The sequence below is a fragment of the Chlorocebus sabaeus genome, chromosome 20 (genome assembly GCF_047675955.1).
Source record: "Chlorocebus sabaeus isolate Y175 chromosome 20, mChlSab1.0.hap1, whole genome shotgun sequence".
Lineage (NCBI taxonomy): Eukaryota > Metazoa > Chordata > Mammalia > Primates > Cercopithecidae > Chlorocebus > Chlorocebus sabaeus.
In genome coordinates, this window is record NC_132923.1 from 115,450,214 (window position 1) to 115,472,119 (window position 21,906).

Consider the following 21,906-nt stretch of genomic DNA (forward strand, 5'->3'; position numbering starts at 1 on the left):
TTATTGAGTATCTACTATCTGTTTGCTGGGGACTGGGCTGCTGTGTGGGCACCTACTGTCAAGCCTTGGGTTTCTGTGGGCACCTACTGTGTGTCAGGCTGTGGGCACCCACTCTGTGTCAAGCCCTGGGCTGCTGTGTGGACGTGCACCCTGTGAGCATCTACTGTGGGCCTGGCCCTGAGTACCTGTGAGCACCCACTGTGTGTCAGGTCCTGGGCTGCTGTGTGGGCATCGACTCTGTGAGCGTCTACTGTGTGCACAGCCATGGGCTGCTGTGTGAGAACCTACTCTGTGTCAGAAAATGGACTGCTGTATGAGCACATCGTGTGTGCTAAGCCCTAGATGTCAGTGAACACCTACTGTGTGTCAGGAAGTGAGCTGTTGTGTGGGTACTTTTTCTGTGAGCACCTCCTACCGTGTGTCCGCAGCAGCCAGGGCCTCTGTGGTGTGGCTGCCTATTGTGTGTCAGAAATCTGGCTTCTGTGTGAGCATCTCCAGAGGGATCACCTCCTGTGTCATCACTGACTGTTGTCCAGGTTCTGGGATTCTGCTGCTCACACTCGGGAGTGCTGGGCACATGGATGAATATGGCCTATGGCTGTGGGCCTCACTGCTGTCCACTGCCTAGTGGCCACCCCAGGACACTGCACCCACTGCTGTGCTCCTCACTCATCCATCCATCCATCTACCCACCCACCCATCCACCCATCCATCCATCCATCCATCCATCCACTCAGTCATCCACCCATCCATCCATCCATCTCCATCCATCCATCCATCCATCCATCCATCCATCCATCCATCCCATTCATTCACCCACCCATCTATCCATCCATCCACCCACCCACCCATCCACCCATCCATCCATCCATCCATCCATCCATCCACTCACTCATCCACTCATCCATCCATCTCCATCCATCCATCCATCCATCCATCCATCCATCCATCCACTCACTCATCCACCCATCCATCCATCCATCTATCCATCCATCCATCCATCCATCCATCCCATTCATTCACCCACCCATCTATCCATCCATCCACCCACCCACCCATCCACCCATCCATCCATCCATCCATCCATCCATCCATCCATCCACTCACTCATCCACTCATCCATCCATCTCCATCCATCCATCCATCCATCCATCCATCCATCCATCCATCCCATTCATTCACCCACCCATCTATCCATCCATCCACCCACCCACCCATCCATCCATCCATCCATCCATCCACTCACTCATCCACCCATCCATCCATCTCCATCCATCCATCCATCCATCCATCCATCCATCCATCCCATTCATTCACCCACCCATCTATCCATCCATCCACCCACCCACCCATCCACCCATCCATCCATCCATCCATCCATCCATCCACTCACTCATCCACCCATCCATCCATCCATCTCCATCCATCCATCCATCCATCCGCTCACTCATCCACCCATCCATCCATCTCCATCCATCTGCTCACTCATCCACCCATCCATCCATCTCCATCCATCCATCCATCCATCCATCCATCCATCCATCCATCCATCCCATTCATTCACCCACCCACCTATCCATCCATCCACCCACCCACCCATCTATCCATCCATCCATCCATCCATCCTTTATTGACTGTCTACTGCATGCGAAGCCCTGCGCTCAGTGCTGTGAGGCTATGTCACGTGGCAGGAGGGAATTCTCCCAACCTCTGCTGTCCAGCAGTCACCAAGCACACTGTCATGTGAGAAGCAGGCCCAACCTCTCCCCAACCCAGTTTTATCAACCCCTCCCTTCCTCTCCACCAGAGTGACCCAGCCTCCTATGGGTGGCCGAGAGGGGCCCCAGGGACAGGACCAGGCCAGCAGCACCCACCATGGCAGTAATTGGACCCATTTCTGTTTTGTTTTTGCACAATTCTCCCTCTCTCTGTGTTTTCTCCTTTCATTCCACTCTCTCTCCTTTTTTTTTTTGTTCCCTCCTCCCTTCCCTCTCCCCCTCCTGTGGCCTCTCTGCCCTTTGGCTCTCTGTTTCTCCTTCCTTCTTGCACCTGTCTTTTTTGCTCCCTCTCTTCCTTCCCTTTTCCGCTCTTCTCACCCTCGCCTTTTCCTTTCGGCCTTCCCCTGTCTTCCTTCTCCGTCTCTGACCCTCCCTGGGCCTGTCTCTGTGTCCTTGCGTCCCTGTCTCTCTGGATTTCCTTCTGTGCCTGTCTGGTGTGCCCTCGCTGGCTCACGCATGTCCCTGTCTCTGGGTAATTGTCTATCTGTCCATCTCTCTCCCTGTCTCCCCTGTCCTCTGCCTCTCCTTGTGCTTCTCGCCTTCCCTTCCCCTGGCCCTATCTCTCCCATTGCCTCCTGCGCCATTCTCTTCCTTTTTCTGTCTGTCTTCCTCCTTTCCCTGCCTCTCCTCCTCTCTTTGTCTCCCTCCCACCATCTCTCTCGCTCTCTGACTCTTTCTCTGTCTCTCTCTCTCTGCCCTCGCCCTCTGCTGCTTGCCAGTCATTGCTTATTCCTGGGAAAAGTGCGAGTAGATTCGGACGCCGGGGCAGTGCCATAGGCATAGGAACCGTGGAAGAGGTTGTCGTCCGCGGGGCCGCCGGCTCTGGAGGCTGCCTGCACGCGCTGTTCTCTGCTCACTCTCAGGACGGAGGCCATATTGGGGACGTTGCCCCTCTGCCCCCGGGACAGGCCCCAGGGCGTGCGGGATGGAGTGGCGGCAGCTCCGATGGCACTCAGCACCTGCTTTGGGGCCTGGTACCTGTGCCAGAGCCAGTGCCCCTCACCAGGGGCTTCTGGCCCTGCCTTGGCCCCTGGGACCCTGGCCCAGTCCCTGCCAGGATCCGGTACCCGAAGGCCCTATACCCAGCCGCACGTCCCCCAATATCGCCGGTCTGCATGGAGCGCCATCCCTCTCCTCTGCCCTGACTCCTCCTCCCCGCCACAAACTGGCCTGGGGTCCTACCCCTTCCTGCCTCCAGAGAAGCTGGGGGCAGGCTTCTGGGGCCTGGGGCATCCCAGCACAGTGTGTGGGAAGCTGGGGGGGGGTCTTCCAGCTACTGGGCCAGAACCTCCCCCACCCAATTTGGAGGTTCCGGGAAGGGGCCCCAGCTGGCACGGGGTGGGGCTTGGGTTGCTACACCACACTCTGACCACCGCCCTTAGGCTGCAGATCCCGCAGAGCCCTGCGGGGCGGGGAGCCGTAGCCATTGTGAGGACTCGGCCTCCTCCCACCCCAGCCCCCTCAGGACCCTGCCCTAATCCTGGGCCTGTATTGGTGGTCCTGCCGTGTGAGCTTGGGAGAGCCCCTTGCCCTCCTGGGGACTGTTTCCCTTTCTGTGAACTGGGAGGCCTATCTGGGGATGGATATCTTCTCTCGTTCTTTCTTGCTCACCAACTCTGCTTCAGGGCCTGGGGCAGCAAGGTCCCCAGAGGGGATGTTGGGGGGCACTGGGGCTCCCAGGGAAGGTGGCACTGAGTTGGGGCCTCTCCCCACAGTCACTGATTGTCCCTGGGAAGAGCCCCACGAGGAAGAAATCGGGCCCGTTCGGCTCCCGCCGCAGCAGCGCCATTGGCATCGAGAACATACAGGAGGTGCAGGAGAAGAGGTGGGTGAGGGGGGGACAGTGCCCTGTTGCCCTGCACCCCCATCCCTGATCCCCATTCGGTGGCAAAGCAGAGCAGGCAGAAGGGAGTGCCCGCCCCTCTGCCTCTCTGTCCCCACTAGTGACAGCTGTGTGGTCAAGTCTCTGCTGCGTGTCGGGCACCAGGGCCAGCACGTCACCTAACGTGCCACATGCAGATCAAGAAGCCGTAGGTCAGAGGGGTCAAGGGGCTTGCCCAGGTCACACAGCCAGTGATGGGCAGAGCTGGGATCTGAGCCCTGATCTGTCTAGGGCCAGCACCCATGCTCTTCCCACGGCCCCAGCGCATGTGGGAGGGCGTAGTGCTGATGTTTGGGGTGGCCACAGATGGGCCTGGGGGTGAGCGAGTGTGGGCAGTATGAGGGCAGTGAGCCCAGGCCAGCAGCAGGGCTGCCCCCGGAATTCCGAGGCTAGCTCCTGGGTGTGAGTACTGCCTCCGTGGTACTAACCATGTGTGACCTTGGGTGAGTCACTGAGCTCCTCTGAGCTTTACTGTCCCAACCTGGAAAAGGGACAAGAACACAACCCATGGCATGGGGCTGCTGTGGGGACCTGGGGCGCTGCATGTGAGGCCGGGGCCAGGCCCCCTGAGAGCTCCAGGAGGGGAGCGGCCATTGTCCTTGCTGCTGCCAGAGCTCCACGTGCTGTGAGTCCTGGGTTCAGGTCTTGGCACTGCCACGTCCTAGCTGTGCGTCCCTGGGCAGGTTCCTTATCCATAATGGGACAGCTGTACCTGCTCCTGTGGAAAGGACCTGGGAGGAGTCCCATCCCTGTCCCATACAGCCCCGTCAGTGCCAACCCCATCACTGGCCAGGCTCGCCAGGGAGCCCACAAGACTGCTCCAGGGCTGGCCCTGAGGATAGGGGTGTGGGTATGAGGCAGGAGGCACGGTGACCCCCCCTCACCGCCTGGGCCTCATGCTACCCCTGATGCTGGGCCCGGAGCTGAATCCCCCTGCTGCCCCCGTGTGCCCCGCAGGGAGAGCCCTCCGGCTGGTCAGAAGACCCCAGACAGCGGGCACGTCTCACAGGAGCCCAAGTCGGAGAACTCATCCACTCAGAGCTCCCCAGAGATGCCCACGACCAAGAACAGGTTGGGGCTCAGGGCACGTGGGGCTTGGGGGCTTGGGAGTGGTGAACCGTCCTTCCCCTCCCCTGCCTGGGCCCGGGACAGCCCAGGAGCCTTGACTCTGCCACAGCAGGGTGTCAGGGGGGCCTGGGCATTCTCTGGGGCCCTCCTTTGACATATACCCAGTGAATGCTTTGTGCACACCCAGCCCCGCGCCCGGCTCTGGGGCACAGAGGTGCCCTGCACATAGGTCCCCGCCTCACGGCCGCAGGTCTACCAGAACATGGCCTCATAAGCTGTTTCCGGATCATGGTGATAGGAGGAACCCGAAGCAGAGTTGGGGGGGATGAAGAAGGACTGGGTGCAGGGGTGCTTTAGATGGGTCCTCAGGGGAGACACCTCCATGGGGTGACATTTGAATTGGGAATTGAGCCAGCCCTGCTAGGACTGGCATGGCAGAGAGAAGAGCATTCTGGTGAGGAGCTCGGCCAGTGCAGAGGCCTGGGGCACACTCCAGGGACAGAAAGAAGGGTGGCTGGGAGTGGTGACGTATGCCTGGAGTCCACCTCCCTGGGAGGCTGAAGCAGGAGGATGGTTTTAGCCTAGGAGTTTGAGGCTGCAGTGAGCTATGATCATGCTTGTGAATAACTACTGCAACTGCACTCCAGCCTGGACATCATAGCAAGACTCCATCACTTTAAAAAAAAAAAAAAAAAAGAGTACCTGAGGGGCTGGGCCCGGACAGACATTGTGACACTGTGCTGGATGGTGGCAGGAAGGAGGTTGGAGACGGGGGCAGACACTGGCTTATAGCTTAGCAGGCTGTAAAAGAGCTTTGACCTTTTTTTTTCCTTTTCTTTCTTTTTTTTTTTTTTTTTTGAGACAGAGTCTCGCTCTGTCGCCAGGCTGGAGTGCCGTGGCACAATCTCAGCTCACTGCAAGCTCCGCCTCCTGGGTTCTTGCCATTCTCCTGCCTCAGCCTCCCGAGTAGCTGGGACTACGGGCACCCACCACCACGCCCAGCTAATTTTTGTATTTTTAATAGAGATGGGGTTTCACCGTGTTAGCCAGGATGGTCTCGATCTCCTGACCTTGTGATCCTCCTGCCTCGGCCTCCCAAAGTGCTGGGATTACAGGCATGAGCCACCGTGCCTGGCCTAAGAGCTTTGACTTTTATCCTAAGTGTGACAGGGAGCCTTGGGAGGATTTTAATCATGAGGGTGATGCTTCAAGAAGCTGACCGCGGTTGCTCTATGGAGAAGAGGCTGGAGTGGGGTGGGATGGAAGCAGAGAGGCCAGTGAGGAAGCTGTCCCTGCATTTGGTGTCTGTTGGCTGAGCTGCCTCTGTGTTGGGTTCTGTGGGGATCAAGAGGACTCAGCCCAGGCTAAAGAGCCAAGTAGGCGAACAGAGAGGCAGGAAAGGATGGCAGGGACAGGGGAGACGCGGTATGCAGGAGCCAGAGTGGGGAGGGTCATTCTCACCTTGGGAGGAGGAATTGGGGAAGGACTCCTGGAGCGGGAGCTCTCGGCTGATTTTTGAAAGGCACATTTGCTTTTTGGGATTTGAGAGGACTGAGACTCCAGGCAGGAGGCGCGGAGGCCCTGAGCATGAAAACTGTGGGGTTAAGAGAGTAGACTGTGGAGTTGCCTGGACCTCATCCACTGCCCTCCCACCTGTGCCGAGTGACCCTGGGCTGTGTGCCTGCCCCCTCTATGCCTGGCGTCTCCTCATCTGGAAGATGGGTATAATAATCATAGTGATAAGATAATTCGGGTAAAGGCACATAGAGCAGTGCCCGGCGCAGAGTGGACGTGCAGCCGATGATGTTAGTGTCACTAATCGCTGCTGTTTTTGAACATCAGGCCAAGGACATTGTGCTTTACCTGGGGAAATGGGGAACCAGGAGAGGGTTTTGAGCAGGGGAGGGACATAGTCAGATTTATGGATTAGGAAGGACTGCGGCGGTAGGAGGAGGCTGCAGGGGGAGTCTGGGGGGCTCAGAGGCTCAAGGATCTGTAAGGGGTCCCCAAAGGTGCTTGGCTGCTACAGGCTGGGCCTCCCGGGTTGGGGAGGGCAAGGGAGTGAGGGCCTGGCCCAGGAGGGGCTCGGGGTGGACACTGGCTAATGGGGCGCTGTCTGTGGCAGAGCGGAGACCGCTGCGCAGAGAGCAGAGGCGCTCAAGGACTTCTCCCGCTCCTCATCCAGTGCCAGCAGCTTTGCCAGCGTGGTGGAGGAGACGGAGGGCGTGGATGGAGAGGACACAGGCCTGGTGAGAGGCTCAGGGGGTCAGGGGCTCCACAGGAGCTGGGAAGGGGGCTCTTTGCTCCCTGAGTAGAACCACGAGCCTGGGCGTGGCTGAGATGTGATCAGGGGACCCGGCCCAAAGGAGCAGTACAGACGAACCCTCCCCTGCTCAGAAGCCTTCCATGGCTCCCCAGCACTGTCCACAGGAAGCTCAGTTTCTGGAGCTCTTGGAGATCTGGTCACTCCCTTCCTCTCTAGTCTCCTCTCTTACCACTTCAGACATTCTGGACTCCCTTGTGCCCCCCCAAGCCTCCCAGGCTCACTGCACCCCTGGCCCTTTGCACGTGTGCCATCTATTCTGTCTGGAACACTCTTCTGCCGCCTCCTCCTTTCTTTGCCAGGCTGGCTCTGACTCATCTTCTTGACTGAGTCTCACACACCTCCTTTTGAAAGCCTTCCCTGATTTCCTAGTCTCAGGGTAGCTTAGGAACCCCCTTTGCGTTCTCACAGTCCCTGGGCTTTGCCCGGAACACCCTTTGTCATTCTTCATGCTGCAAACCCTGTTACTTGCCAGGCACTGCCCCAGATACAACAGGTGCAGCTGGAAACGGTGCAGACCCAGGCCCTGCCCGCTGGGGCACAGAGTCTAGAATTACAATGGTCTCTTCACAGCCTGCCTTGCCTCCCAGATACCAGGCTCCTGAGGGCAGGGCCCATGCCTGATTTATGTCAGTGGCAAGCCCTGGAGAACATCAGTGAATGTTTCTTGAATGAATGAGTGGCAGTGGGTGGTGTGTGCCCGGGTCTTTGCCTGCCCTGACTCTGCCCTCCCGTGGTCTCCCTGGGGCAGACATGGCTAGGCCCGTCCTCCTTGCAGGGGGTCTGGGTGGGGGATTGTAGAGTGCAGTGAGGGAGAGGGGCTGGGAGGGAGCCCTAGCCAGTGCCAAGGGCATGGGCTAACCTCCCTCCCGCTCTCCACCCCCTCCCCAGGAGAGCGTGTCGTCCTCAGGAACACCTCACAAGCGGGACTCCTTCATCTATAGCACGTGGCTGGAGGACAGTGTCAGCACCACGAGTGGGGGCAGCTCCCCAGGTACCAGGACAGGGCAGCTTCCCCACGAAGCAGGGCTACCCTTGGGGTAGGAGGGGGACAGGGCTGGGCACCAGGTCCCATGTCCCCACACAGTCGGTGTGTGATGTGACTGCCCCTGCCTTGGAGGACAGCGGCCAGGTCATTGTCCAGCTTAGGGTGGCTGGGCAGATTGGAGGGCTGGTTTCTTCTGGAAGGGTCTCGGAGGATGATGGGGGATGGCAAGGAAGAAAGTTAAGGATGGGGTTGGAGCGCACTGGTGCCGACCGCCCACCTGTGCCCCCGTCTCCCTGGTGCCTCCCCGCGGCCAGTGAGGTGGCTCCCTCCTGCCCCCCTCCCCAGGCCCCTCTCGATCACCCCACCCAGACGCCGGCAAGTTGGGGGACCCTGCATGTCCCGAGATCAAGATCCAGCTGGAAGCATCTGAGCAGCACATGCCCCAGCTGGTACGTGCAGCCTCCTGGGGCTGGTGCTGAGGGAGCCGTACCCGGGAGGGGATGAGCTGGCGGGGAGGCTGGGAGCTGAGGCTGGACCAAGAGGTTCCCCCAGGCCAGGAGGGGTGGGGCTCGCCTGGCCTGGACATAGCCAGTGACTTTGCACACCTGTGTCTCCCGCCCCGTTGCCTCTCCCGTCTTGCCACCTGCCTCACCACCACTGTCTGTCTGCAGGGCTGTTAGCCGGGCCACCGCCTCTGAAGGTGAAACTGAGCAGGTTAGACCCAGCCCTTCAGCTTGTGTTTGGTGGGAGAGGGTGGGGGTGTGTGGGGGGCTGAGGTGATTCCTCCCTGTTGCTCTGTCACCTCTCTGGGATGGGAGCTATGTGTCTGGGTTTGAGTCCCTGGCACTCAGTTGCTGGGTGACTTGGGCAGGCCACAGCCCCTCCCTGCAACCTCTGCCCTTGCGTTGTTGGAGGATTTGATGGGAGTGTGAAAGGGACTTGGCAGTTGCTGGGTGGCGAGAAGTTTCAGGGGTTCCCAATGGGACAGAAAGACCCAGAGCCTAGAATTCCAAGGGTGGGCCCCTCTCCCAGGGTGGGGTTCCCTGAGGCAGGGACTTGGCAGAGTTGGGGTACACTGGTGCCAGTCACCCACCATGCCGTGTTTCATGGTGTCTCCATCCCCCATTGCCCTGCAGATGAGGCCACAGAAGCACAAGGGGAAGGTGCCGTGTCAAGCCCAGGCAGACGGGACCTCTGCCCTGAAGACCAACACCAGCCTGTGGGCTGCCCCCTGCCTCCCCACCCTCCCCATGGTCCACCCATCTGGGCTATCTCTGCAGGGCAGAGCCGTCCAGACCTGGGATCGGGGAAGCTGCTGGCATCGTCCCCACCCGCAGCCTGGGGGTCCGGGCTGGGGCAGGGATTGCTCAGTAAAAGCAGGACTGGGGGCCTGGCTTGGACCCACCCAGGGCCTCCATCACCCCTGAGCATCCCTCTGGACTCAGGGGGAACAAGGTGGGAGAGAGGGATTGAGACAGTTCCGTGCGGAGAGCTTACCCCCTGGAGGCAGCACGAGGTGGATGTGATGTGTCGGGGAGTGAACACTGGGATGGGAGCTGGATCCTGGATTCTGATTTGGGTTCTGCTGTGTGACTCTGGGCAAGTCACTCTCCCTCTCTGGGCGCTTCTGCTACAAATGGACAAGATTATTTCAGAGGTCACTGAAGACTGTGATTATATGCACCTGCCCTAGAAGATGGGATTTTCTTCCCAGGGACCTCCCGTCACCCTACCCTGCTTCTTGAGGTCCCTGGAACCCCAGGTGGGCTGAGGGGCAGGGAGCTGGCTGTGCCCAGTGTGCCTCCTGGACCCTCCAGTTCTGCCACAGGTCTGCCAATGCCCTGTCCACTGCCTACATGTGACAGACAAGTGACCCCCTCATGGGGGATGGGGACCTACCTGACTCCTCAGCCAGCACCCAGCTTAACCCCTGCCATCCCATGCTGGACCCTCCAGGCCAAGAGTCTCAGCTGGCCGAGAGTCCAGGCCTTGCCTCCCCCGACCGCCATGGAGGGGGCAGCCAGGCACAGTTGCTGGGAGCCCTTGTGTGTCTGGTCACACTTTTTAGGCGCCAAGCCAAAGGCCAGCCTCCCAGCCCCAACACCCATTTTGGAAGCCCCTGTGGCCGTGTGGATGTCGGTAACAGTTGTATAAAATAAATTCTATTTATCGCTATTGTACCCAGAGTTGGGCCTGGCTTTGTGTGAACCGTGGCCAGATTGACCCCAGACAGACGTCCAGGGATGCCAAGGTGGCAAGGAGCAAGCCTGTACCCATCAGAGTTGCTGGGCCTGGGGACACCTCCAAAGCCAAGCCACCAGCTCTGTGAGCACGGCCCGTGGTTTCCTCCCTGGGGTACTGTCCTTCCCTGCACCCTGGGCCCCTTCCCCACTGCAGGAAGAACATGACTGTGCTGTTAAGCAGACCTAGGTTTGAGTCCTGGCACCAACTGGGTGGGTGGCATTGAAAAACTTACTAGCTTCTGTGAGCCTCAGTGTTTCCTTTTGTAAAACAGGAGTGGTAGTGTTTCTCCCAAGGGTTTGTTGTGAGGATTCAGTGAGCTGGTGGGTATCAAACATACAGCACACAGTGTCTGGCACACATTAGGTGCTCAATTAATTACTTCCTGCTCCTGTTCTCATATTCAGTGAATCCCCTTATATGGCCACAAGGGGGCGCCAAGGGCTCACTTACGGGACCCGATGGGGGCCCAGGAGATGGGGATGAGTCCAAGATCCTTCTACCAGGAACTCACAGCTGGGACAGTAGGATGATGGGTGATGAGGGGCAGCTGGGGACAGGAGAGGTGTGTACCAGCAGGGCCTGGGGGGAGAGGTGTCAGGGAAAGTCCCTGGAGTTGCTCCCCGTTCCTGAGAAGGCCTAGGGAGAAGGGAACCTGCAGGAGGGGGCCTCGAGTAAAAGGCGGGGAGGCAGAGCACCCCTGGAACCGGGAAGGTGGCAACCAGCTCCAAATGGTGGGAAGGTGACAATGGAGGGGACAGGGAGATGGGCAGGGATGAGGCCAGAGGCAATGTGGCCTTGAACTCCAGACGGAGGGGCCAGGGCTGTGACAAGGGTAGGGGGAGCCCCGGGCAGGAGCGGTAGTTGCTGGTGGAGGCTGCACCAGCGGAGGCAGGAGGTGACCAACGAGGCTGTTGATGGGGTAAGAGGGTAGCCAGGAGGACGCTGAGAAGGACACCAGGCAGGCCTGAGCAGGGGGACCAAGTGCCTGATGGGCTGTGGGGCTAAGGGGAGAATCGGGAGGCTCCTGGGGGTACAGACTAGGACTTGGGTGAATGAGAGGACTCCTCCCTCTGGGGCAGGACCACAGAGGAGAGCAGGTCTGCGGGGTGGGTTTGGGGACATTTGGGAGCAGGCACCAAATTGGGCTCCGAAGGGATCAGCCGTGCCTTGGCCTCCCTGACAGCTTGGCAGTGCCCCCCAGCCCCCGCTGGCCCTGCCCCCTTCCCAGGCACCCCAGGGGGTTGTTCAGGGAGTGCCACACTTTTCCTGACAGGGCCCTTCTGTGACCCTCTGATGCCTCAGGCCACCCATGGGTGGTGACTCACACCCAAACCCCAGCCCCACCCAACTGGGTTTGGCTCTAGGCTGCTCTGGACCCAGTGAGTCCCCTGTGAATCGCCCACCCACCAGCCTCACCCCTGCTCCTTATCCCTCAGTTCCCCCTCTGTGGCAGTCCTCTGCCCTCTCTCCTCCGGCCCCACCTCTGCAGGGCCAGCCGCCACAGTTCAGCACCACGGTTAAGAGCTTCTTCAGAGTCAGCTCTGAGCTGCTTCGCCTCCTCACTCTATGACCACGGAGACATGATTTTGGCTCCCTGGGCCTCAGTTTCGTCATCTGTGCAGTGGGGGTGCTGACAGCCCTGCCCTCGCTGACACCCTGGCATGAGGATTAAATGAAGTGACATCTCATAACGTTCTCGGTGCAGCCCCAGCACATGGTGGGCTCAAAGAAGAGAGTGTGCGTACCGGGGGAGGGGATCAATGACGTCCGTCATTCAGAACACGTGGGGTCCGCTCGGTGCGTGGAGGATGCCCACCTGCTGGGCCCAGCACAGGTGCCTGGATGTGAGGCTTTGGGAATGGAAGGTGTCAGGTGCTTCCCTGGGCCTCAGCTTGCCGGGTTTGCCTGGGGTCATGATGCTCCCATAACAGAGCTGGCAGGGGAGGTGTCCGGCTTGTCTCCCTGTACTTAGCAATGCACCCCCACTCCACTCTATCCCGCAGCTGAGACGGAGCAGCAGGGGCTGCCGTGGCAGAGCAGATGGGCAGCTTGGTGGGCAGAACCTGCCTTTGCCCCGTCCTTGTCCAGCTGGTGCCAGGCCGTCTGCGGGAAGGAAGGCCTCTGGGCTGAGTTTCACCCCACCGCACCCCTCCAAGCTCTGAGGTGGGGTCAGGGGAGGCTGGCAACGGAGCGGGCCTCTGGGATCAAAGTGTCCAGTGCTGTTTCTCTTGTGCCTGCGCCAGCTCTGTGCTCACCCTGGGCTCTGAGGTGGGAGGGCGAGCCGGGACACTGTGACTAGAGGCTGGAATTAGGACTTGGGCGGGGGGTACCAGGCTCCGGGAAGCGCTGGACTCTGCTTAGAAATTACTCTCGTAGTGGAAACAGCAGCCGGGGGGTTCCTCCAGACGCAGGAGGGAAGAGGCCTCCCATGGACGGACTTGGGTGTCTGGAAGACTTGACCTCCCCCATCTCCCCTGCCTCACAGCAGCAGCCTCCTCGCTCTCAGAGTCTCAGTTTCCTTACTTGGAGAATGAGGACAAGGCCCCTACCTATTGCTCTGAAGAGGCTGTCTTGGCCTCTAAGTTACCGGGATGGCTGCTGGCACAGAATGCACGCCCAGTACAAGGGGGTCCTCCCCTGCCTACCCCCAGCTGGGGTGTCCCTGGACATCCATGGCCAACCCTGGGGCAACTCTGCCAAGGAGATGACCACAGACCCAGGCTGGCCACGCCAGGGGACTGGGAGCTGGACGTTCTCTGCTGCCCAGGCCACAGGGGGTACTCAGCCAGGGACCCTGGAATGTGGAGGTTCCTCCCTTCTTCCCTGCTCCCGCCCTGCCAAAGGGATGGAGCCTCCTGAAATAACCAGATCTGGTTAGCGAGGCTAATTTTAAAAGCCACTCTGGCTGCCCCATAGGCCCTTCTGGGAAGCCATGAATGTCCCTGTGTTTGTCCCTGGGAGGCAGGGCAAGAGGAGAGCCCCAGGGCTGAGGCCGGCCTCTGAATGGACTCCCACCCCTGCCTCCCAGGGCCGGCCAGTCTGGGGCCCAATGTTGGGGCTCAGGGGCCCCACCTCTCCTCCTGCCCAGTCCACTCAGGGAAATCCCAGTGGGCTTTCAGGACGCTCCACCCCCTTCACTGGTCTCCCAAAGCAGCTCTGGGCAGGGGCCCCGAAGCTCTCTGTCCATCTCCCTCTGGGCTGTCTCCCCCTCTGTCTCCAGTGCTCAGTCTCTGTGTCCCTTTATCTCTGTGTCTCTGCCTCTGTCTGTCTCTGACACTCGTGGTCTCTCTCTGCAGCTGTGGCTCTCTCCCCATCTCTCCTTGGACCCATCACGCAGGAGGTGGGACGCAGTGCTCCTAAGGGTCCATGCGCTGGGCTCTGTGCACCGGGTGGTGGGCGGCTGTGTCCACCTAGGAGCTGGGGTTTCAGGTGCGGCCCAGTGAGGGAGGGAACCAGTCCTGGGGACCAACAGGAGCTATAACTGGGTAGGCAGGAGCCAAGTCCAGACACGACCTGGGCCATCTGGCCAGGCCCACTTCCAGCAGGAGGAAAGAGCTCCAGGTCTAGGGTTGCCAGATTTAGCAAATAGAAACCCATGGTGCCCAGTTAAATTTGAATTTCAGATAAACAAGGAAGAATTTTTAGTTTAAGTATACCTTGTGCGATATTTGGGACATACTTATACTAAAAAATTATTATTTGTTTGTCTGAGATTCAAATTTAACTGAGTGTCCTGTATTTTATCTGGCAGCCCTCTCCAGGGAGGCTCTTGGAGTGAAGGGAGAGGTTTCTCAGGAAAAGCAGGTTGCATAGGCCAGTGTGATGGCAGTGTCACAACCATGCTCTGGAGAAATCCCGGTCTGATGAGGGAGGCACAGCTTCAGACCACAAGGAGTTGGCGTGGGGACAGTCCTCGGGAACGTGGTGGGGAGGCACATGACACACAAAATCTTCTTAGTGGAACCAGAGACATCAGAAGGAAGCGTCTGCGTGTGCACTAATGGCTGAGCCCAGCACCTTGCACACAGTAGGGGCTCCATAAATATTTGCTGAATGAATGAAGAATCTGGGGAATGGAGGGGGATGTGTGGCCAGCAGGGGGCTCTAGCACCCTACTGCCCAAGCTCTTAGGAACCAAGTGTGCACCACCCCCAACCTGGGGACTCCCTAGTGTGAGCTGCAAAGGGGACAGGAGGGGGCAGAGTGGGTGAAGAGAGGAGATCAGCTTTTCCCCTATTTTGGTCCCTCCCCAGACCCCAATTCTATGTGGGAATTCTGCCCTGGGCAAGGGTGCAGGTGGCGGTGGGGACTAGGACGGGTGATCTACCCTTGTGGCATTTGGGGGATGGCTGGGACGAAGGTGGCAGGGAACAGGCCAGAGAGGCTGTTTCTCAGGGGTCTCCCGTGTGCAGTGCCCTGTGCCCTAGCAGGGCGTTGGATGAGCCAGGGGTTCCCTGGAACCCGGGAAGTGAGGGGTCCTTGTTTCTGGGCAGGCGAGACTTGGGCCTTTATCTGTGGCCCATTAATCTCAGGAGTCTCCTTGAAGGCGGGGGGCAACTAGGGAGAGACCTGTGGCCCTTTCGTGCCTCCCCAGGGGCAGAATTACTTAAACAGCCTTTTTATTCGTTCATTCATTCATTCACTTGCTAACAGGCTCGCTTACTCACTCATTGCCATTCACTGAGATGACCCCCTAACTGCCCCCCGAACTGCGCCCCCTGCTCAGGATCTCAGCGGCTTGTCCAGTTCCAGCAGGAACACACCACTGGCTCCTGGCGTGACGCTGAGCAAGTCATTGACCCTTCAGAGCCTTGGTTTCCCAAGCCCTGCCATGTGGCTACACTAGCAGCTCCCTGGCAGGATTGCGAGAATGCGCGAGATGATGCCTGCCCCCGGGGAGCACTTCCAAAGGGAGCCACGGCTGCTGCTGGCACCATTATCTTTATTATTATTAATCATTTCAAGGCCCCCATGGGTTGGGCAGGGAGCAGCCGCCTGGCTCCATGTCCAGGTCACGCCGAGGTCGTTCTGGGAAGCGCCTGCTTCCTTCCTCCTGGGGAGTCAATCATCTCAGTCCCCAGCCCTCCTTTTCAAGGGGTGTCAACGTCTTGGCTTCTGGATGCGGCACGAAATCCTTTAGAGAAAAGTGAGAGGTGGGGATGGAGCCTCAAGCCTCGCCCCCTCTTCACCTGCAGTGCGAATTCCGGGCCTTGATTTCCCCAGTCACGCAGCCGGGGGCTGGGCTGGGCATCCTGCCAGACCCCAGAAGGGGCCTCTCCATGTGTCATCCTGTTAGAAATGGTTTAGCTTCGAGCCTGTAATCACATCTACCCGGGGAGGAACTAACACAGCGTTTCTTTCAATTGGGCTCTAATTGCGGCTTTTAGTGGAGTCACATGCACCCCATCCCCCAGCCGGTCTGAATTAGGGCGGCTGTCCCAGCCTGCCCTGCCAGGTCCAGGAATCCCCCAGGATTGCTGTGGCTCCCACTGAGCCAGCGGTGGATGAGTCCAGGGCTGCTGTTTCTCAGGAGCCTCCCATGTGCAGTGCCCTGTGCTGTGCGCTTCCGTCCAGGGAACTCGGTGTCATTTCACCTCCTGGGGATCAGGCACTTCTGGGACCTGCTCACTGCCAGGCCTCCATTCTATTCACCCAGAAGTGGGGAGCCAGGCCTAGAGAGTGGGGTGTTGGCGGGCAAGGCCAGAGGCAGTGCCCCTCCTTGGGGGCGTGGTGGGGGAGCCTGCGGTTTCCCTGTTTGTTCTGGAGATCCCAGCCGCTTCCCCAAGGAGACAGCTGGCGGTTCCCAGGCCACAGCCCCTCAGGCGGGGCCAGACCACGGCTGGCCAGCCTGGGAGTACTGCCCGCCAGCCACCCGGGCTCCGCCAGGCCTTGGCGCTGGGTGGTCTGGGCAGGGGCCAGGGGGGGCCTTGGTCCTGGCCACAGGGCAGGAACCATGACCAGAGCCAGGCACGGGGTTGCCCTGCCAGGGACCTAGAGGGGTCTTGAAGGCCAGGGCGGGGCCGGACCAGGGGCAGAGGCTGGCATGGGCAAACACTGCCTTGGGGGGGACCCAGGAGGGGAAGACTGCAGGCCCCAGTTCCATCTACGGGAGGACCTCAGAGAGACACTCACCCCCTTCAGGAATGCCCCAGTTGGAAGGTTTCAACCCAGCCATTGAGTTGGCCCAGACAGGAGTCCAGCTTAGGGGCTGGCAGAAGAGTCAGCGTTGGCAGACAGAAGACCTAGACCCCAGCCCTGCCTTCCTTCAGACCCCAGTTTCCCCATCTGTACAATGGGCAGGGGACCTCATGCTTGACATGGGCTCTTCCAGCTGACCAGGCTGTGGATGGGAGGTGGGCAGCCCAGGCTGGAAGGATCTCAGTCATTCCCAAATTCATTCTCAGGGACTTGTCTTTTTATTTATTATTTGTTTTTGAGACAGTGTCCCGCTCTGTCACCAAGACCGGTGCACAGTGGCATGATCGTAGCCCACTGCAGCCTTCAACTCCTGGGCACGCTCTTCCCATCTCATGTCAACACCCGGGACTGCAGGCACGCAACACCACACCCAGCTCATTTTTCATTTGTAACTTCTTGTAGAAATGGGGCCTCATTTTGTTGCTGAGGCTGGTCTCGAACTCCTGGGCTCAAGTGATCCTCCTGCTTCAGCCTCCCAAGCTGCTGGGATTACAGGCATGAACCACCGCATCTGGCCTGACCAACAGGATTTTGATTAGGATTACATTCACTTTATTTCTTTATTTTGGTTTTATTTGTGTTTTCTTTCTTTGTGTTTTCCTGAGGGGCTTCTCCTTGCCCCACCCCTGGGTCCTGCAAGCCCCCTGTGCCTTGGACAAAGCCCTCTCTGTTCCCAGCTGTCTGGGGTGAACGGCTCCTGCAGTGGCAAGAGCCCCTGTGGGTTTCAGAGCCTAGCAGACCCCGTTCAAATCCTGACCACTGGCTTTCTGTGACCTTGGGCAAGTCACTTGCTCTCTCCAGCCCGTAACTATAAATACCATCCTGACCCTCATCTTTCTATTTCCTCCCTCAAACTCCATACTTTTTTCCTCCTACCTACCCAGCGTCTCCACTCCAAGGTCCAATGGGCACCTCCAGCCCAATGTGATCCAAACCCAACTGTCTATTTTCTCCCCACACCTGGTTCCCCATATCCGTAAACAGCACCTCCATTAACCCAGGTGCCCAGCCCCGATTCCCCTGTTCCCTCCCCTCCCGACGTGCAGTCCACCAGGGAGCTCTGCTGGCCCTCCCTCCCAGCTTGTCTGGAACCAGCTCCTCCCCGCCACCACCACACTTAGCCTGGTCCAAGCCACCACCACCTCCAACCCAGACAGAGAAAGCTCCAGACTGTGCTCTGGCCTCAGCTCCTGGAGCTCCCTGGCCGCCTCTGCTCCACAGCCACTCAAGTGATCAAAGCACAAGCTGGTCACTTGTTTCCCCTGCTTCTAACCCTGCAGTGACTTCCCTGCTGTGACCAGAAGAAAATGCCAGTTCCTTTCTTGCCATACCCCTTCATGCAGCCTCTGTTCCACTCACGGATCCCCGTTTCTCTGGGCTCCAGCCACATCACCTTGTTTCTGTTCCTTATTTCCACCCCAGTTGTCTGCACTTGATCTGTTGCCTGCCTGGAGCAGTTGTTCCTCCAGGTCTTTGCAAGGCATTGTCCGTGCAAATGTCACTCCCTCAGACAGGCCTTCCCTCACCACCAGCTAGAGCAGTGCCCCAGTCACTCTCTGGCTCTTGGTTTTCCTATCTGTAAAATGGGGCCGGCACCGGTGTTGTTAAGAGGGTGGGAAGAGACTGCTGGGATTGGGGGCTGAAGTGCCAGAATCAGACAGGCGCTGGGTACCTGCGAGTCCCTTCTTCTCACTGGCCAGACCCAGGGTCAGAAGGCCGTGAGAACGCCTTGCTGGAGATGGAAGCTGGGCTCCTTTGCCCATTTTGCTGTGTGGCTGCAACTTGCTGTCTGACCCTTCCTGGGCCGCCTTCCTCCCTGGACCATAGAAGCCCATTCCAGGCTGAGTTTTGTCTAGGAACCTGTGGAAAGAGGCCTTTGCCCCAGGAGACTCTTCGACAGTGGAGGGCTCAGAGCACAAAGGGCCCATCTGGCACCTGTCACAACCTGAGAGGAGGCAGCAGCTCCCCAGGCCTTGGCCCAGGACACTGGGAGGCAAAGAGGAGCAATGATCACATCTCAAAGCCTCTAGACCCTGCCCCAGGCCCCTCCTCTCACCCTGACCCAGCACTCTGCCCCTTCACTGCCATTTTTCCCCAACCAGGTGACCTGAGTGGGCTGGAGGCCGATGACAGTCCCGCAGGCAGCGTGGTCAAGCCCGGGCTGACTTGGGGATCCGGAAACCCTGGAGCTGCCCTAGCATGGGTGGGTGGAGGCTGCTGGGCACTCCCCACAGGTCAAGGGCACAGCCATAAGTGCCCTGTTTACAGGCCAGGAGGACAGGATTCCCAGCCACTGAACCCCCACCTCCACCGCCACCCCCACCACCTGAAACCTTGCAGTGAGATTCCTGAGTCCTCCTCATTACTCCCCACCCATGGCCTCCGAGCCTTCCCCGCACCCTGCCTGCCCATACCACAGCACATGGGAGGCTGCGGCTTCAAGATCAAGGAGTCCACAGATGAGGGCACTGGACTCCAGCCAGCGGGTGGCAGTGACTAGCCAGGCCCCGACCCTAGGAGCAGAGAATGGGCACGTGGTGACTCACCCCTAGACGCTGGGCCTCCTCTCCGCCTGCAGTCACAGCACAGGAAACTCAGCTCTGGGAGGAGATGCGACGTGGGCGCAACTGGAAATGGGGAAAACCCGTCCTGAAGTACAGCCCTGCCTGACGCCAGGGTATGCAACGGGGTGATTAAAATCCTGTACTCTGGAGCCGCATTGCGTGGCTAGAGTCCTGGCTCCGGCCCTTGTTAGTGCTGTGACTTCCGATAAGTTTAATCATTTCTGCTTCTGTTTCTTCATCTGTAAAATGGGGGTAATCACAGTCCCTGCCCTCCAGGGGTGGTTGCGGGGAAGATGAGCTAATGTGTATTGTGAAGAACATAAGAACAGCGCCTGGGCAGCAGGGAACACCGTAGAAATGTCCACTCCTGTGCCCGCGGCTTTGTTCCCACCGCCTCAGTGATTCTAAGCCTCGGTTCCAGTGGCAGGAGGGAGAGGTGACACTGGAGGACCGGGTCCGGCCCGTCCCCTGCTTGGCTGGGGAGGCCACGTGTGCCCGCCCCATCTCAAGGTTCACAGACTGCTGAGAAGCCAGAAAAGGGCCTGGCGCTGTGATCAAGGCAGAGTCCCCGCAAGGCTCAGAGGAAGCCACACAGGCACTCGGGAGCCCAAATCCTCCTCTGAGAACTTAATCCCCACCCGCCTTCCCCTGAGATGGGCTCTGGTTGGATCCTGGTGGGAGGTCTTCGGTTCAGCCACAGGGTTAATTACAAACGCTGCTGTCTCATCACCCCCCGTGGTCGCTTCTGGGCTTCTGGGGGGCCCAGGGAGCCCACGGTTCTGTGGCTCGTGGGGCTGGGGTTGTTTTCCTTGGAGAGATTAGAGCCCCAGAGACAAGGAGAAGAACACGGGCTGGGAGCCAAGGAGTCCTGGGTTCAACTTGCAGCTGTGACCTACAAGCCACGGGCCCAGGAGCAGGTCACCATATCCTGCCGAACCTCGATTTTCCCATCTGTGAAATGGAGGGTGCTCACTTCAGAGGATGGGCAGATGTGGAACATGTAACCCCAAGGCGACAACTTCACTGCCAGGTCTCAGCACTCGGTAGGGTATGTGGCACACACTAGGCACCTTACTGCCTCCTGCTCTCCATCCCAGAGCATTTGATTTGCTCGTAATCCTTCTATTCACCTGCTGGGCTGGCTTCCTTCTTGATAAACAGGAGCTGGGATTCACAGGGCCAAATTTGGGGGTTGTCCCTCCCCTCTCCATTTCCACAGCTCCAGTTTCTGCTGCCTGGTCTATTATAGCAGTCTCTGGGTGGGTCTCCTGGCCTCCAGTTTCTCTGCTTGACGCACCCTTGAAACTGATGGCCAGGATGATATTTATTTATTTGAGGCAGAGTCTCTCTCTCTGTCACCCAGGCTGGAGTGCAGTGGCGTGATCTTGGCTCACTACTAGTTCTGCCTCCCAGATTCAAGCAATTCTCCTGCCTCAGCCTCCCATACCTGGCTAACTTCTGTATTTTTAATAGAGACGGTGTTTCACCATGGTGGCCAGGCTGGTCTTGAACTCCTGACCTCAGGTGATCCACCCGCCTCAGCCTCCCAAAGTGCTGGAATTACAGGCATGAGCCCAACCAGGATGATCTTTCAAAAACAATGCTGACTCCCTAGCTCCAGAGCCTTCCATGCCTCCCCAGGGTCTTCACGGTCAACCCCAGCTTCTCCAAATGGCATTTGAGGCCCTTCTGCCCGCCTCTCCCCACAGCATTTCCCTCTGAATTACCCTCAGTATCCTCCTCACTCCCTGTGTCCTCCTCCCTTTGTTAAGCCTCAGCTTACTCACTGCCCTCTGTGCCCTGTGCACCTGCCCCCACCGTGTTCCCTTCCTGTCCCCACAGCTCCTGGCTTCACCACACACTGGGGTGGTCTCTGTCATGAGATATGAACTTGAGGACAGCCTTGGACTTGTCCACTGTTTATTCCCTGGGCAAGACTGCGGCACGGGGCGTGGTACTCAATAAGGCAGGGGCCACAGCCTGGTCTCTACCATGACCAGATAGGTGACTTACATCTGAAGGCCCAGTGTCAGAATACAGGACACACTGGGGGCTGTGGCAGCCAGAAGAGCACAGTCCCCTGACAGGCTTGTCGCTCAGCTCCAACGGACGGTTGCCCTGCAGAAATGTGGGGTCCGCTGCTAGCTGGATCGCCTTTTTTTAAAAGCCAGAATCCCAGATCTTATAGAGAATTTCCCAATTTTATTTTATTTTATTTTTTTGAGACAGGGCTACACTCTGTCACCCAGCCTGGAGTACAGTGGCGTGATCTTGGCTCACTGCAACCTTCTCCTCCTAGTCTCAAGGTCTCCTCCCACCTCAGTCTCCTGAGTACAGGAACTACAGGCTTGCGCCACCGTGCCCAGCTCATTGTTTATTTTTGGGTAGAGACAGGGTCTCACTATGTTACCAGGCTGGTCTCCAACTCCTAGGCTCAAGCAATCCACCTGCCCGGGCCTCCCAAAGTGCTGGGATTATAGGTGTGAGCCACCGTGCCTGGCCCCCAATGTTTTAAAACATGGCACCCGTGCTCAGCAATGGCTGGGGAGTGTGTGAGTCGGAGGATGTCTCCAGCCTGAGCCAAGTTGACCATCCCAGCCTCCCACGCCTCTTCCTTCCTACAGAGCAGAGGTTTTCAACTGATGTGGGGGTGATTCTGCCCCCAGGATGAGAACCTGCTGTGTTGATGTTGGTGGCAGCGGTTGCCCAAGTGAAGTCGGCATTTCCTAGCCTTCCTCGCATCCGGGGAGGATCACAGGACCGGTTCTTGCCAATGCACTAAGGGTGGAAGTGATGTGTGTCACTTCCAGGGTGAAGTGGTAAAGAAGCAGGCGTGGTTCCCACCATCAAGGTGCTGGCCA

At 58.6% G+C, this 21,906-nt stretch overlaps 1 protein-coding gene and 1 long non-coding RNA gene across 22 annotated transcripts in view; one reads left to right on the forward strand and one right to left on the reverse strand.

Moving 5' to 3' along the window:
- The window catches only part of RAP1GAP (RAP1 GTPase activating protein), a 74,027-nt gene extending 63,808 nt beyond the window's left edge, over positions 1-10,219 (forward strand). For 4 of the 21 annotated variants that reach the window (XR_012089760.1, XR_012089761.1, XR_012089758.1 and 1 more), the window contains 8 exons: positions 2,498-2,575; positions 3,494-3,603; positions 4,618-4,731; positions 6,854-6,977; positions 7,943-8,045; positions 8,354-8,488; positions 8,711-8,753; positions 9,176-9,240. Coding sequence is in view for 13 of the 21 variants with exons in the window: in XM_038000454.2 (XP_037856382.2) it covers positions 2,498-2,575; positions 3,494-3,603; positions 4,618-4,731; positions 6,854-6,977; positions 7,943-8,045; positions 8,385-8,488; positions 8,711-8,719 (642 nt within the window). In the remaining 8 variants the exon portion in view is untranslated. Of the gene's footprint in view, positions 1-2,497; positions 2,576-3,493; positions 3,604-4,617; positions 4,732-6,853; positions 6,978-7,942; positions 8,046-8,353; positions 8,489-8,710; positions 8,754-9,175 lie in introns of all 21 variants that reach the window. The other 17 variants (XM_007980143.3, XM_038000729.2, XM_038000996.2 and 14 more) reach the window with 6 other exon arrangements.
- Positions 10,220-16,688: 6,469 nt separating this feature from the next.
- LOC140709388 (uncharacterized) lies at positions 16,689-19,214 on the reverse strand. The gene is made up of 2 exons (XR_012089893.1): positions 19,028-19,214; positions 16,689-16,997 (listed from the first exon to the last, which is right to left on the reverse strand). It is a non-coding gene; the product is annotated as an uncharacterized lncRNA (long non-coding RNA).
- Between the last annotated feature and the right edge of the window lie 2,692 nt (positions 19,215-21,906).